This window comes from Abramis brama (genome assembly GCF_963993115.1).
Source record: "Abramis brama genome assembly, chromosome: 2".
Taxonomy (NCBI): domain Eukaryota; kingdom Metazoa; phylum Chordata; class Actinopteri; order Cypriniformes; family Leuciscidae; genus Abramis; species Abramis brama.
In genome coordinates, this window is record NC_139964.1 from 21987955 (window position 1) to 22002175 (window position 14221).

The 14221-nt window shown below is 38.8% G+C and overlaps 1 protein-coding gene across 1 annotated transcript; it reads left to right on the plus strand.

Annotated features, from left to right (window-relative positions):
- The first annotated feature begins 1133 nt into the window (after positions 1-1133).
- On the plus strand, positions 1134-8111 carry LOC311072279 (tubulin beta-4B chain-like). The gene is made up of 4 exons (XM_084097184.1): positions 1134-1348; positions 2452-2560; positions 2782-2892; positions 6591-8111. Exons 1-4 carry the CDS (start codon positions 1292-1294, stop codon positions 7646-7648), a joined length of 1335 nt encoding a protein of 444 aa, XP_083953310.1. The 5' UTR covers positions 1134-1291; the 3' UTR covers positions 7649-8111.
- Positions 8112-14221: the final 6110 nt, after the last annotated feature.

The window sequence follows — 14221 nt, forward strand, 5'->3', positions numbered from 1 at the left end:
ACTCAACACGCGCCTCTGGAGAGAAAGATGAGGGAATGCTGGACCATTTTATCCGCTCTGTTGTCATGGAGATGATCGCGTCATAATGCAGCACTGTTGCCAGTGTTGCCAGATTGGACTGGTTTCTGCCCAATTGGGCTTCTTTTGTTCGAATTGGACCAGAAAAAAGGCATTAGCAGACAAAATTTAGGGTGTCTTTTTAAATAACTGGCAGGTTTTTTCTTCTTCTTCGCTTTTATGTTTAGTCATGTTATTTTAATACGTTCCAAGTTCGAACACGTGTACAATGAAGAAAGTATCACAGAAATATAGATACGCGCGATAAAGGACCAGATTTTTAACTTGATTTCAAGAAATCGCAAAACCAAAGTGGCAAAGTGGCATAGGCCTAAATTGCACTGTAAGAACAGGAAACTCAAAACGTATAGGCCTAATAAACCTGTGGGAGATGATGACTCAAAGGCTCTTTGTAAAATATATTTGTAACTCTGAAATCAGAGCACAATTGAAAGATTTAATCAGAATCTAAACTGATTATGGGATTATACATTATAGCATACTATGCTAAGCATCAGTTTTGATTGTGCAAAGTTCTGCAGTTTGTTCTACTTCACAAAAGTAGTTCTGTCCGATGTTTAAGTGCAACACAAAATTAAGTGCAATATTATTAATATTGGATTATTTTACAGCATGAATGACAAATTTTTGGAGTTTTTTTTTTTCCTTGTGCATGAAAATGTGTTAAATGGCTGCTAATTACATTGCTTTTTCACTTATATTGTGCACTTTTTGCATTTAAATGGACTTATTCTTACTATTATTGACATTGAAAATTATGTTTTTCCAATGATTAAAGTAATCTGTTAATTCCTTGATTCATTGCCGTTTAGTGGGCCTATCTTCAAAGACATTTTAGCCATAGTTGCTAAATATCTTTAATGCATTTGCCCTGTTTATCTGGTTTCCTGGTTTATTTTCATTCTATTTTGTCATCATTATTTTGTTTTAAGGACCTACAAATCGTCCTTATCAACCTTGAATGACATGGCAATAAAATTCTATCGCATTATTTGATTTGGGCGGGTCCTCTTGTAGTGGGCGGGTTTTAGTGAGATTTAAGGGTGTAAATCTTCGACACAATCTGGCAACACGGACTGAGTGTTGGAATCAGGCTGACGGGAGCGCGCACTACGCACTAGTCTGGGCGAGACATAATCCGAAGAGGGTGTAAGAACGGGCCATCGAGATTCTACAGATTTACACCTTATTTTCACATCTTTGAAGAGTCAACATGCGTGAGATAGTGCATCTTCAGGCGGGCCAGTGCGGGAATCAGATCGGAGCGAAGGTAGAACACGAAAAATAAACCTTTTCAGTCGCTTCTATGTTTTATAGGCCTTTTCATATCTTCAAAATATAATGATTTGCGCTGTTACTAATCAATCATTTTATGCACAGGTTTTGTAGCAGCTTTCTGAACGTTTTCGAATGCGATGGCTTTTTAAATGCTCTGTAACGCGATGCGATCGATGCGTTTTTTGTTGCGTCGTAGCTATTTGTTTGATGCGTATGTCTCGCCGGGTGCGCGAGAGGGGTGTGGCGGCTGGCTCGCGCTTTAACACGCCTTAAAATCATCCTAAATACTGCAATATTATTATGAATAAGCATTTAAATTATAAAGACGCGTTTAAAAGAAATATCAGTGTCTTTTTTCGTCGTGTTTTCTTTCAATGTAGTAACGTTACATTCCAGTGGCGTAGTAGGCGATGCCAGACGTTTGCCAATGTTCATGGGGGATGGGGATGCTCTCTGTTCTAGTTTTCCTCTGAAATTAGCCTACATTTCCTAAATAGCTCTAAATGCAATATTAAAGGCGTGTCAGTTGGATATTTATTAGGATGCGTTTGTTTTTGTAGGCATATTTAAAAACGTCGAGTACAAAAGGGGCGTTTTCTCTCTTATTGCTCAAGAATAAAAAGATGCAGTTAAATCAACAGAGGAACTATTCAGTGCAGCAATTATGTAACGAAACAATGAATGAACAAAAATGTAAAAGATAATGTTCAATCTTATTATTAACCCATTGATTTGGCCAGCAAATATCATAATTAATAAATTATATGCAGTTTAAAACATGTTGCAATGTACTTTTCTAATGTAGTGTCTATTAAACAAATGTAGTGTGGTTATACTGTGTTCACAACAGATATTGCAAAAATATGATACTGGACAAATATATTGCATATTCAAGAGGATTTTGTACTAGGTGTATGTAACCATCATACAGAAAGCATGCATTTTTTAAACTTTTGACTCGATACCTTATGTGATATAGTTTTTGAGACAGCTTCCCAGTGTGACCACTAGCCCTGGGCTTATTACACAGCACCAGTGATTCTTCATGGCTTCCATTTTTTTTTTTTTCTCTCTCTCTCTCTCTCTCTCGCTCAGTTCTGGGAGGTGATCAGTGACGAGCACGGCATTGACCCCACCGGCAGCTATCATGGAGACAGTGACCTGCAGCTGGACCGAATCAGTGTTTACTACAACGAAGCCTCTGGTAAGCACATAACCACCGTTTACCAATGGGAATGTCAAATGTCTGATTCCTGGATTGACCAATTTAAGGGCCCTTGCATATCACAGACACACTCCCACCTTATACTAAATGTTTTATTTTATTACAATTAATCCTAAATTGTAGGCACACAATCTCCATACAAACAACTAGCCTACAGTCCTAATGTTTGAGGTGCATTCTTTGGTTGTCTGTTTTCTCAGGGGGAAAGTATGTCCCTCGTGCCATCCTTGTGGATCTCGAGCCTGGAACCATGGACTCTGTCCGCTCCGGGCCTTTTGGACAGATATTCAGACCTGACAACTTTGTTTTTGGTATATAAACACCCTCCACTCTCTTATATCATTGTATGCACACACATCTGATTAATTTTTTTAGTGTTGTTATACAGTGATTCACTTCTGAATGTTAAAGATACCTCAGATACGGGTCTCATATTTTTCAATGAAACCCGTGCAGACATTTTTATAGTGAAAATTAAAATTATATTATTGCCTTTACTATTAGTTTACTATTTATGACTTTTTTTATTCAGTGAAACACTAGTGAAGATTTTGAAAAATACAATGAAAGTCAGTGGGGTCCAGTGTTTTTTTTTTACCCTGAAATATATTATAATATATTAGCATAAATATGTTCTGCACAAGAAAGAATATCATACAGATTTGGAACAACATGAGTATCCTTTTAAATTTATTTTTAATGAAAGATAAAATCACAAACTCACAGAATGGCCTTATAAACGAAAATGTTGTATTTGATTAATTGAGTTTTTCTTGTCATTTTTATTATAGTTTATACATTTCTATTGTATTATGCTAATTAGTACCCACTGACAAGCTAATTTAAAATCATTTAGATTGATCAACATTAGAATGAAGGTACAAAAAAAACCCCCTGTTTTTAGCATTTTCTATTCTCTGTGACTTTGAGACCCAGTGTTTTTTGATTGCACCTCTCCTGCCTGTGTGGATTTCACTAGCATGATTGAATTTAGGCTTTTATTCACATATTTCAACATTGATCAACTCTCACAGCAGTTGTGTGGTAAACGGAAGCTCAAACATGTTTGCTTCACGTGCAAGAACCAATGAGGTTCATTCTTGTGTTGCGCAGCACGTTTGAGTTTCACATGAACCAATGAGGCTCATTGTCTCGTATTACACGTGCTGTGTAACATGTTTGAGCTTTATCAAGAACCATTGAGGTTCATTCTCATGTGTTACGCAGCACGTTTGAGCTTTAGCAAGAACCAATGAGGTTCATTCTCGTGTTACGCAGCAGTATGAGCTTTAGCAAGAACCAATGAGGTTCATTCTCGTGTTACGCAGCACGTTTGAGCTTAGCAAGAACCAATGAGGTTCATTCTCATGTGTTACGCAGCACGTTTGAGCTTTAGCAAGAACCAATGAGGTTCATTCTCGTGTTACGCAGCACGTTTGAGCTTTAGCAAGAACCAATGAGGTTCATTCTCGTGTTACGCAGTACGTTTGAGCTTCATCAAGAACCAATGAGGTTCATTCTCGTGTTACGCAGCACGTTTGAGCTTTAGCAAGAACCAGTGAGGTTCATTCTCGTGTTACGCAGCACGTTTGAGCTTTAGCAAGAACCAATGAGGTTCATTCTCGTGTTACGCAGCACGTTTGAGCTTCATCAAGAACCAATGAGGTTCATTCTCATGTGTTATGCAGCACGTTTGAGCTTTAGCAAGAACCAGTGAGGTTCGTTCTCGTGTTACGCAGCACGTTTGAGCTTTAGCAAGAACCAATGAGGTTCATTCTCGTGTTACGCAGCACGTTTGAGCTTCATCAAGAACCAATGAGGTTCGTTCTCGTGTTACGCAGCACGTTTGAGCTTTAGCAAGAACCAATGAGGTTCATTCTCGTGTTACGCAGCACGTTTGAGCTTCATCAAGAACCAATGAGGTTCATTCTCGTGTTACGCAGCACGTTTGAGCTTTAGCAAGAACCAGTGAGGTTCATTCTCATGTGTTACGCAGCACGTTTGAGCTTCATCAAGAACCAATGAGGTTCATTCTCGTGTTACGCAGCACGTTTGAGCTTTAGCAAGAACCAGTGAGGTTCATTCTCGTGTTACGCAGCACGTTTGAGCTTAGCAAGAACCAATGAGGTTCATTCTCATGTGTTACGCAGCACGTTTGAGCTTTAGCAAGAACCAATGAGGTTCATTCTCGTGTTACGCAGCACGTTTGAGCTTTAGCAAGAACCAATGAGGTTCATTCTCGTGTTACGCAGTACGTTTGAGCTTCATCAAGAACCAATGAGGTTCATTCTCGTGTTACGCAGCACGTTTGAGCTTTAGCAAGAACCAGTGAGGTTCATTCTCGTGTTACGCAGCACGTTTGAGCTTTAGCAAGAACCAATGAGGTTCATTCTCGTGTTACGCAGCACGTTTGAGCTTCATCAAGAACCAATGAGGTTCATTCTCATGTGTTATGCAGCACGTTTGAGCTTTAGCAAGAACCAGTGAGGTTCGTTCTCGTGTTACGCAGCACGTTTGAGCTTTAGCAAGAACCAATGAGGTTCATTCTCGTGTTACGCAGCACGTTTGAGCTTCATCAAGAACCAATGAGGTTCGTTCTCGTGTTACGCAGCACGTTTGAGCTTTAGCAAGAACCAATGAGGTTCATTCTCGTGTTACGCAGCACGTTTGAGCTTCATCAAGAACCAATGAGGTTCATTCTCGTGTTACGCAGCACGTTTGAGCTTTAGCAAGAACCAGTGAGGTTCATTCTCATGTGTTACGCAGCACGTTTGAGCTTCATCAAGAACCAATGAGGTTCATTCTCGTGTTACGCAGCACGTTTGAGCTTTAGCAAGAACCAGTGAGGTTCATTCTCGTGTTACGCAGCACGTTTGAGCTTAGCAAGAACCAATGAGGTTCATTCTCGTGTTACACAGCACGTTTGAGCTTCATCAAGAACCAATGAGGTTCATTCTCATGTGTTACGCAGCACGTTTAAGCTTTAGCAAGAACCAGTGAGGTTCATTCTCGTGTTACGCAGCACGTTTGAGCTTCATCAAGAACCAATGAGGTTCATTCTCATGTGTTACGCAGCACGTTTGAGCTTTAGCAAGAACCAATGAGGTTCATTCTCGTGTTACACAGCACGTTTGAGCTTCCTCAAGAACCAATGAGGTTCATTCTCGTGTTACGCAGCACGTTTAAGCTTTAGCAAGAACCAGTGAGGTTCATTCTCGTGTTACGCAGCACGTTTGAGCTTCATCAAGAACCAATGAGGTTCATTCTCATGTGTTACGCAGCACGTTTGAGCTTTAGCAAGAACCAGTGAGGTTCGTTCTCATGTGTTACGCAGCACGTTTGAGCTTCAACCAGAACCAATGAGGTTCATTCTTGTGTGTTACGCAGCAAGTTTGAGCTTAGCAAGAACCAATGAGGTTCATTCTCATGTGTTACGCAGCACGTTTGAGCTTCAGCAAGAACCAATGAGGTTCATTCTCGTGTTACGCTAGCCTGGAAATCCAAAAAAATGGCATTGAGTAATGAAAATCGGCCAAATCTAGGGGCGGTACCAAGCATGCATTTGAAAATCTCACTGCACGCAATTGGATAACACTACGACCAATCACTGTCGTGATTGCGCTTTCACTAGCATTGTCATCATCTGTTTAGCTCGCCTCTGGCCCGCCTATATCAGATAACCCGATGTGATTGGTGCAGCTCAGCTACAAGGGCATAGTTAATGAGCATCATTACTCAATGCCAGAGTAACTCGCTGAACAAATTCAAATTGTGCTCTCGCGAGAACTCTGGATTTCCAGGGTAGTGTTAAGCATCACGTTTGATCTTATATGTGAATAAAAGCCTAAATTCAATCTGTGCATCATATAAATATAATAAAAGTCTAATGGGTTTGGAACAGCTTAAGTGTGTGTAAAGGGTGACAGTTTTTTATTTTTAGGTGAACTAACCCCTTAACAACTTTGCATCTTAAAGCGCTAATGGATTTTGTGTCCTGCTCGTACTGTAGGTCAGAGCGGAGCGGGGAATAACTGGGCTAAGGGTCATTACACAGAGGGCGCCGAACTGGTCGACTCAGTGATGGACGTGGTTCGCAAGGAAGCTGAGAGCTGCGACTGCCTGCAGGGCTTCCAGCTCACACACTCGCTCGGAGGAGGAACCGGTTCTGGCATGGGAACGCTTCTCATCAGCAAGATCCGTGAGGAGTATCCCGACCGCATAATGAACACCTTCAGCGTGGTGCCGTCTCCCAAAGTGTCGGACACGGTCGTCGAGCCCTATAACGCCACACTCTCTGTGCATCAACTGGTTGAGAACACAGACGAGACCTATTGTATCGACAACGAGGCGCTGTACGACATCTGCTTCCGCACGCTTAAACTCACCACGCCCACGTACGGCGATCTTAACCACCTCGTCTCGGCCACCATGAGCGGTGTCACCACCTGCCTGAGGTTCCCCGGACAGTTGAACGCTGATCTTCGCAAACTAGCGGTCAACATGGTGCCCTTCCCTCGCCTCCACTTCTTCATGCCCGGCTTCGCTCCCCTCACCAGCAGGGGGAGCCAGCAGTACCGCGCGCTCTCCGTTCCCGAGCTCACCCAGCAAATGTTCGACGCCAAGAACATGATGGCCGCGTGCGACCCGCGTCATGGACGCTACCTAACCGTGGCCGTCGTTTTCCGTGGACGCATGTCCATGAAGGAGGTGGATGAGCAGATGCTGAACATCCAGAACAAGAATAGCAGCTACTTTGTGGAGTGGATCCCAAACAATGTGAAGACAGCGGTTTGCGACATCCCGCCTCGCGGGCTCAAGATGTCAGGAACCTTCATCGGTAACAGCACTGCCATCCAGGAGCTGTTTAAGCGCATTTCCGAGCAGTTCACTGCCATGTTTCGCCGTAAGGCTTTCCTGCACTGGTACACTGGCGAGGGAATGGACGAGATGGAGTTCACAGAGGCCGAGAGCAACATGAACGACCTGGTGTCCGAGTATCAGCAGTACCAGGAAGCCACGGCCGAGGAGGGAGAGTTCGAAGAGGAGGGTGAAGAAGAGGCCGCCTGATCAACATCTCGTCCACCATCTTCTGATTCATCTCCTCTCAAGTCAAGTCAAGTCTCATCACCTTAATTTATATAATTTATATAGCGCTTTATACAATATAGATTGTATTAAAGCAGCTTTATAGTAATAACGGGAAAATGATGCATTCCGGCTGTTGTTCAGCTTGTTCAGTTGTTCAGTGTTGATTCAGTTTTTTGTTGTAAAGATCATCAATTATTAAATTAGTTCATTTCATCTATTAAGCAGTTCTGCAAAAAAAAAAAAAAATCATCGTCCAGCTCTGCGTTAGTGCAGTCGGTCCAATAATAATGTTGAGTATTAAATATCCCAGTCCAGTTTTGTTAAGCAAAGGAAATCCATTCAAATTCTTGTGATTCCAATTCTTCTGTGATTCTAGCCCTTTCCTCATTTTGTTAAAATGACCATGGATTCACTGAATAAAGACATGACAAAACTGAAAAAAGTCGTGCTGTGTGACTTAACAGAACAAACGTTCTTGAAATAAATTTAACTGTCATTATGATTTTATTAGTAGGTCATTCCTGGGATTCTGTAATATTTCAGTCCCCCAGACTTTTTAAGTGGGTCTTCACCTAAACTAAATGTTAAAAGCTTTCCACAATTTAATTTGTCCATTATAAATGAATACATAACATGTTTTATCATAAAATAATGTAATTTCTATTGTACATGACCCTGAGGCACTTCACTGAATTTGTACTTAGAAAATATTTAAGAAAATGTGCATGGTGACTAATCTATAATTTTTGGCAACATTGTATTTATTTGTTATTTTCTTGTGCAAGATATTTTATAAATAACAGACTATAAAGTTATGTCCCTTAGTCTAAACTCAAGTCTGTCATGCCAATAATGTGGGCTCCATCAATATGTGATATATTTACCAGAAATTACATCATTCTGGTCTCTTAACAGTGGTGCAGAAGATGGTAAGTAATTTCATAATTTTGAGGTGTATTATAGGGAGGGTACTGTCAAGTTTAACAACTCAACCCCATTTTTCAAAATATTATTTTAATCCATAAGTATATACAATTATTTATTTCATTGCTGCCATATATGGTCTACTCTCCTATACTACAGGAGGAGCAGTGGGCGGCCATTTTGAGCAAAAAAAAAAAAACCACCACATCACATCTGTATATTTTTCATTGTTTCGGGGTTGAAAACTTGTGACGGTTGAGTTTTTTCCACTTCATTTATGAATAATTTTGATTTACAAAAAAGGTCATGGTTCCATTAAAGATATACTGACATGACAACTCATAATTCTGTTATAATTAGAATATTTGATGTAATACGTCCACCTAAACACTGACAATCATCCTATGTCGGAAATGGCAGCCACATCAGCAGCAGAAACACTGTTGTGCATGCAGATATGTTGACCCAGAAACTAAAGAAGGGCACAATATGAGAGACAAAATTAAAACCAGTTTTAATCACTCCTTTTAAACCAGTCTTCTACCTCAATCACACTATTCTCTCACCTAGCCTATTATTTTGGGGAAAAAATCGGGAAGATGATTAAAAATGAAGGCATTTCTTGCTGATCACCACCTGACATGTTAAAGACTAAAACAATAAAATTGTGGTTTTGGTTAAACATCTAAATTGAATATTTTTTGTAAAAAAAAAAAAAAGAGACCAAACAGACAATTTGTCTTTTTTTTTAACTCCAGTCCCATAAAAATGTGAAAATGATCATAAATGTTTTGTAGTATTTAATTTTTTTTTTTTTTTTTTTTTTTAAATTAAGAAATGATAAATTAATTAAATTAATTAATTTAGAAGTGTTTCTAAAATACTTTTTAAACCAGTTCAATTTTGTTCGTTACGGGGTTGAGAATAAAATGGTTAAAAATACTTTAAAATACTTTCCCGGACCCCCCATAAGAATTTATTTTGGTATTTTGGGGGGGTCCCCGACAAATATATTTTAACATTAAAAATGATTGTGAAAATTATAGGTCTTTAGTGACGTTTTATATTTATAACAGTAATTAATTTATTTCCTAGCGCGAGGCAGCAATCAGGGCAGCTATTAGCCGAGTGAGTTCCTATAGGCTACAGCGTCACAGATTGTTGTTGTGGTGCTCCCGCAGACACGCACTGTAGCTGAACGCGTCAAAATGAAACCTCGCAAAGTGAAATCCTGAATGAAAATTCTGTAAGTGCTTTGATTATGTTTATATCTCCATAATTGCTTATAGTAAAATATCAGGAGTTCGAGTTCCTATATCAAAAGTTGCATTAGCCTAACTAGATACCCAGTGTAATGATTAGAAGAGTTTGTCAACGTTTCTTGCTAGCTGTAACGTTATGTGTATGAAGCCAAATGATCTGCCAGCTAACAGCAGACTATGGAAGCTTGATTCCGCCACAGAGTGAAAAATAAAAAAGGTAATTGCGACTTTTTAATCTCACAATTCTGACTTTTTTTTCCCCTCACAATTGCGAGTTTACATCTCACTATTATGACTTTTTATCTCAGAATTTACATGATATTATAAAGTAGCAGTTGCAGGTTATTAAGTCAGAATTGCGTGATATAAAGTCAAAATTGTGTGTTAAGTCAAAATTGCGTAATATAAAGTCATAAAGTCAGAATAATGAGATATAAACTCGCAATTGCGAGAAATATAGTAGGCTACTTGAAATTCTGACTTTTTTTCTCAGAATTGCATGTTTATATCTCGCAATTCTGACTTTATAATACGCAATTGGGAGATATAAAGTCGCAATTGCGTGTTATGTCAGAATTGTGAGATAAACTATTCTGAAAAAAAGTCCGTCTTTTTTTCCCTTAGAATTGAATTGGACTTTATATATCACAGTTGTTAGTTTATATCTCACAATTCTGAGAAAAGATGTCAGAATTGAGAGATATAAACTCGCAATTATTATAAAGTCAGAATTGCGTGATATAGCCTAAAGTCGCAATTGCGAGAAAAAAGTCAGAATTCTGACTTTACGCAATTCTGACTTTATAACATTGGGGCCTAAAGGTTCACCATCTTTAAATTTTTGCTATAATTCATTACAGTATGTATTTATCATACTGTTTATGGATCTGAATGCATGCAATCTTTCTCTCCTGTAGGTGAGAAGTGCATTTTTCTTCCAATAAACGCTGGTTCACCCCATATATAATTGTAAGATAAAAAGTCGCAATTATCTTTTAAAATGTTTTATTCTGTGGTTGAAACAAGCTTCCATAGCAGACCTATCAGCTAGACTAGTTATTCAAAGCTAGCATAACAACCTACGTGTCCAGTCAGTGATTACGAAAGATAACCAGGACTTAATTCAAGTCTGTGAGTTGATTAAAGTGAATGTGATTTGAGCATGAATGAGTATATACATGAGAGCTTGGTAAGCTATCTAGGAAGCTAATATTATTTTTCTTAGAATCCTGCATCATGGAGAGAAAAAGAGGAAAAAGAACTTGTAACTTTGTTGCTCCAGAGTTAGAGGTTTACCTGTTGGATTATAGCCACTTCTCCAGACACCACTACAATACTGGGCCTAGCCCAAACCATGAAAAACATCCCAAGACCATTATCCCACCTTCAACATTGGTCCATATAATTTTGCCTACAGTATATAGTGTAGCAAGGTAGTCTTCAGAATTTTTAATCATTTAATAATTAAATTTTAGGGGACCCCCCAAGAGTCCTAAGTCATTTCGAACCCTGGGTAAGAAGTAGCTAAAGATTCAATATTTGACAACTTTGACGACAGAAATGTTAAATGACTGAAAGTTCTACCAAATTATTAAAAGTATTAGACTTTCTTTGGTCAAATTTAGCCGTTTTGCATTGGAAAACATAGCCTATTATTTAGCCTACCTGATTCATTGTAAATGAATGACGAGACAAGATGGCGTTAATAGACCCATTTAGATTTAATGATATCTGGTTCCCACTAATCAGAGGCGGATAGAGTACACAGCTTCATTACTTGAGTAAAAGTACAGATACCCCTTGCTAAATTTTACTCAAGTAGGCTACAAGTAAAAGTACTAGAGTCAGATGTCTACTTAAGTAAAAGTACTGAAGTACTTGTTTTTAAAAGTACTTGAGTATCAAGAGTACAAGAGTACATTTTCTAAATATTGCATTACTACTGCCACAGTGCTTACATTGGTAAACACAGCAAACACTTGAAGCGAAAACTATCATTAACTTGTTCAGAAAATTGAAATAGTCTGGCGAGGTGGGGCCACAGTTTGGCACATTCCCGGGATGGACCTGCTGCGTCCTCATCCATTGTTTTGTCCATGGTTTCGTCTCTTATCTAAATCTGACCATGGAGTTGACTTTGGCGGAAAGCTGAAGGTGATTGCTGATAGGCTGTCCCAATCAGTGGCGCCTGCACAATCCAATCACGTTTGAGAGGGAAACAACAAATTGAGGGTTTCTGAGATTATTCTTTTTTCCTTTTTTTTTCCTTTTTTTTTTAGAAGAAGTAACGGGTACTCACAGTTATGGATAGAAATGTAGTGGAGTAAAGAGTACAATATTTGCCTCTCAAATGTACTTGAGTAAAGTCATGAGTTCTCCCCAAAAATGATACTCGAGTAAAGTACAGATCCCTCAAAATTGTACTTAAGTACTGTATAGTAAATGTACTCCGTTACTGTCCGGCTCATCCACTAAATAAATATGGAAGGCTATTGTGAAAAAAGAAGAAGAAAAGGTTTCAAATAAGAAGTCACAATTACAAAAAATTGTCGCAATTAAAAATAAAATCACAATTAGCCTACCTTATTTATTTATTTTTATTCTAAAATGGGCTTTCGTCCTTAGGAATATCACGGTTGCACTCTATTTTACAGTTCATGTACTTACAGTGTACCGAGGAAAGTAGGCTACTGGTTAACAGGGTTAAGGTTAGGTTCAGGGTTAGTACCTAGACATTAACCAGTTATTGCAACCACTATATTAAGTACATAGAATACATAGTACATAAGCCGTTGAATGCTTGAATCTGATTGGTTGACGAACGTTCTAAGGTGTGCATTATTTTCAGGGAAACGCACAGCTAAAGTAGTTCCAGGCAGGTCTTGACCGCATTACAGTTCCATATCGCTTCGCGTAGTTAACTGTAATAACGGAAAATAGGATACAATTCATAACAAGAAAAAAACATTTAGCCCCATGCGCTTGATCTGCAATTTTCAATGTCTAGCTTCACAATCAATGGAAACATGCAGTTTAATTTTAATAAATAAAGTATATTCCTATCTATAATCAATAGAAAATGAATCTGAATATAGGCTAAATAAATGGATAGTTCTGCAGCACGGATTTTTATTGCAGATAATATAACAAATAAATAATTATTGATAGGCCTTACTTGTTAAAAGGCTTTTTTTTTCTTCTTCATTTATTTGGCTAGTCTACTGTCATCTGTCAATAATAGAAAGAAAAAAAAGAATGAACGAATTAATTAAAACGAATTGAATTAATAAATAAATAATAATATTGACGCACATGCTTTTCTGTCTCATTATTGCAACATCTCTCTCTAATAACTGCATAAAGTCGAGCCGAGGACACACTTTAAGGCCGGTTATGAATGTAATTTGATACTTATGACTGATCATGTCCAAACTTGTGTTCAGCGCGTTCAGTCTGTGTTCAAAGTCGGTGTTTAAAATCTGCTGCAGTCGATGAAAACAGTCAGAGAATGTGTCAGCGAGTCGTGTGTCCCCAGCATTAGTCTGCTATCAGTGGCTCAAACCTCCGTTACTAACTCTAAAATGACGTTTTGGAATTAGCAACGGAGGCATTGGATTAGATGCGTAAGAAATTAGTCCTACATACAAGAGCGTTTTAATGACAAAAACTTTACAAACGTCTTGAAATACATAATCTGAACAATGTTTCGAGGTGTGGTAACTGTAGTATAAGCGGAATAATTGACTTCAGGCCGTTGAATTATTAGAAAAATAATGCACACCGAGGTGTAACGGCCACTCCGCTTCGCGTCGTGACCGCATTACCACCTCGGGTGTGCATTATTTTTCTAATAATTCAACGGCCTGTCGTCAATTATTCCTTACGTATACATGGGGAATAGGACTGTAAAATAAAGTGTTACCAATATTACTCCAAAATCAAATTTTACACTCCTTCAGTTCTTTACTGTTTCCAAAACCAAATTGTCATGCTGTTCCTCCACTGAACACTAGAGGGAACCAGTGTGCAGTGCACTAATAAACTGGTACCAAGAACTCGGATGTGCTTCAATTCAATGACAATATTAGTCAACTGAACTGTCAGAATAGTGTGTGTGTGAGAAAGTGTGTCTGTGTAAATAGGACAAAGTTACCTGTTTGCTCAGCACATCCATATTGATCACCCTTCCGTGTGTGTGTGTGTGTGTGTGAGTGTGTAAGAGAGAGAGAGAGAGAGAGAGAGAGAGAGAGAGAGAGAGAGAGAGAGAGAGAGAGAGAGAGAGAGAGAGAGAGAGAGCGCAAACACATGAGAAATGATGAGAGCAAAACAGCAGTGCTACAATAGAGGAAGTCCATTCTTGTATTTC

What these genes read in the sequence shown, in the direction of transcription:
- LOC311072279 (XM_084097184.1), top strand. Translation starts at nt 1,292, where the DNA reads ATGCGTGAGATAGTGCATCTTCAGGCGGGCCAGTGCGGGAATCAGATC. An exon ending in GGAATCAGATCGGAGCGAAG is followed by an intron (nt 1,349 to 2,451) that starts GTAGAACACGAA and finishes TCTCTCGCTCAG; the next exon opens with TTCTGGGAGGTGATCAGTGA. An exon ending in TTACTACAACGAAGCCTCTG is followed by an intron (nt 2,561 to 2,781) that starts GTAAGCACATAA and finishes CTGTTTTCTCAG; the next exon opens with GGGGAAAGTATGTCCCTCGT.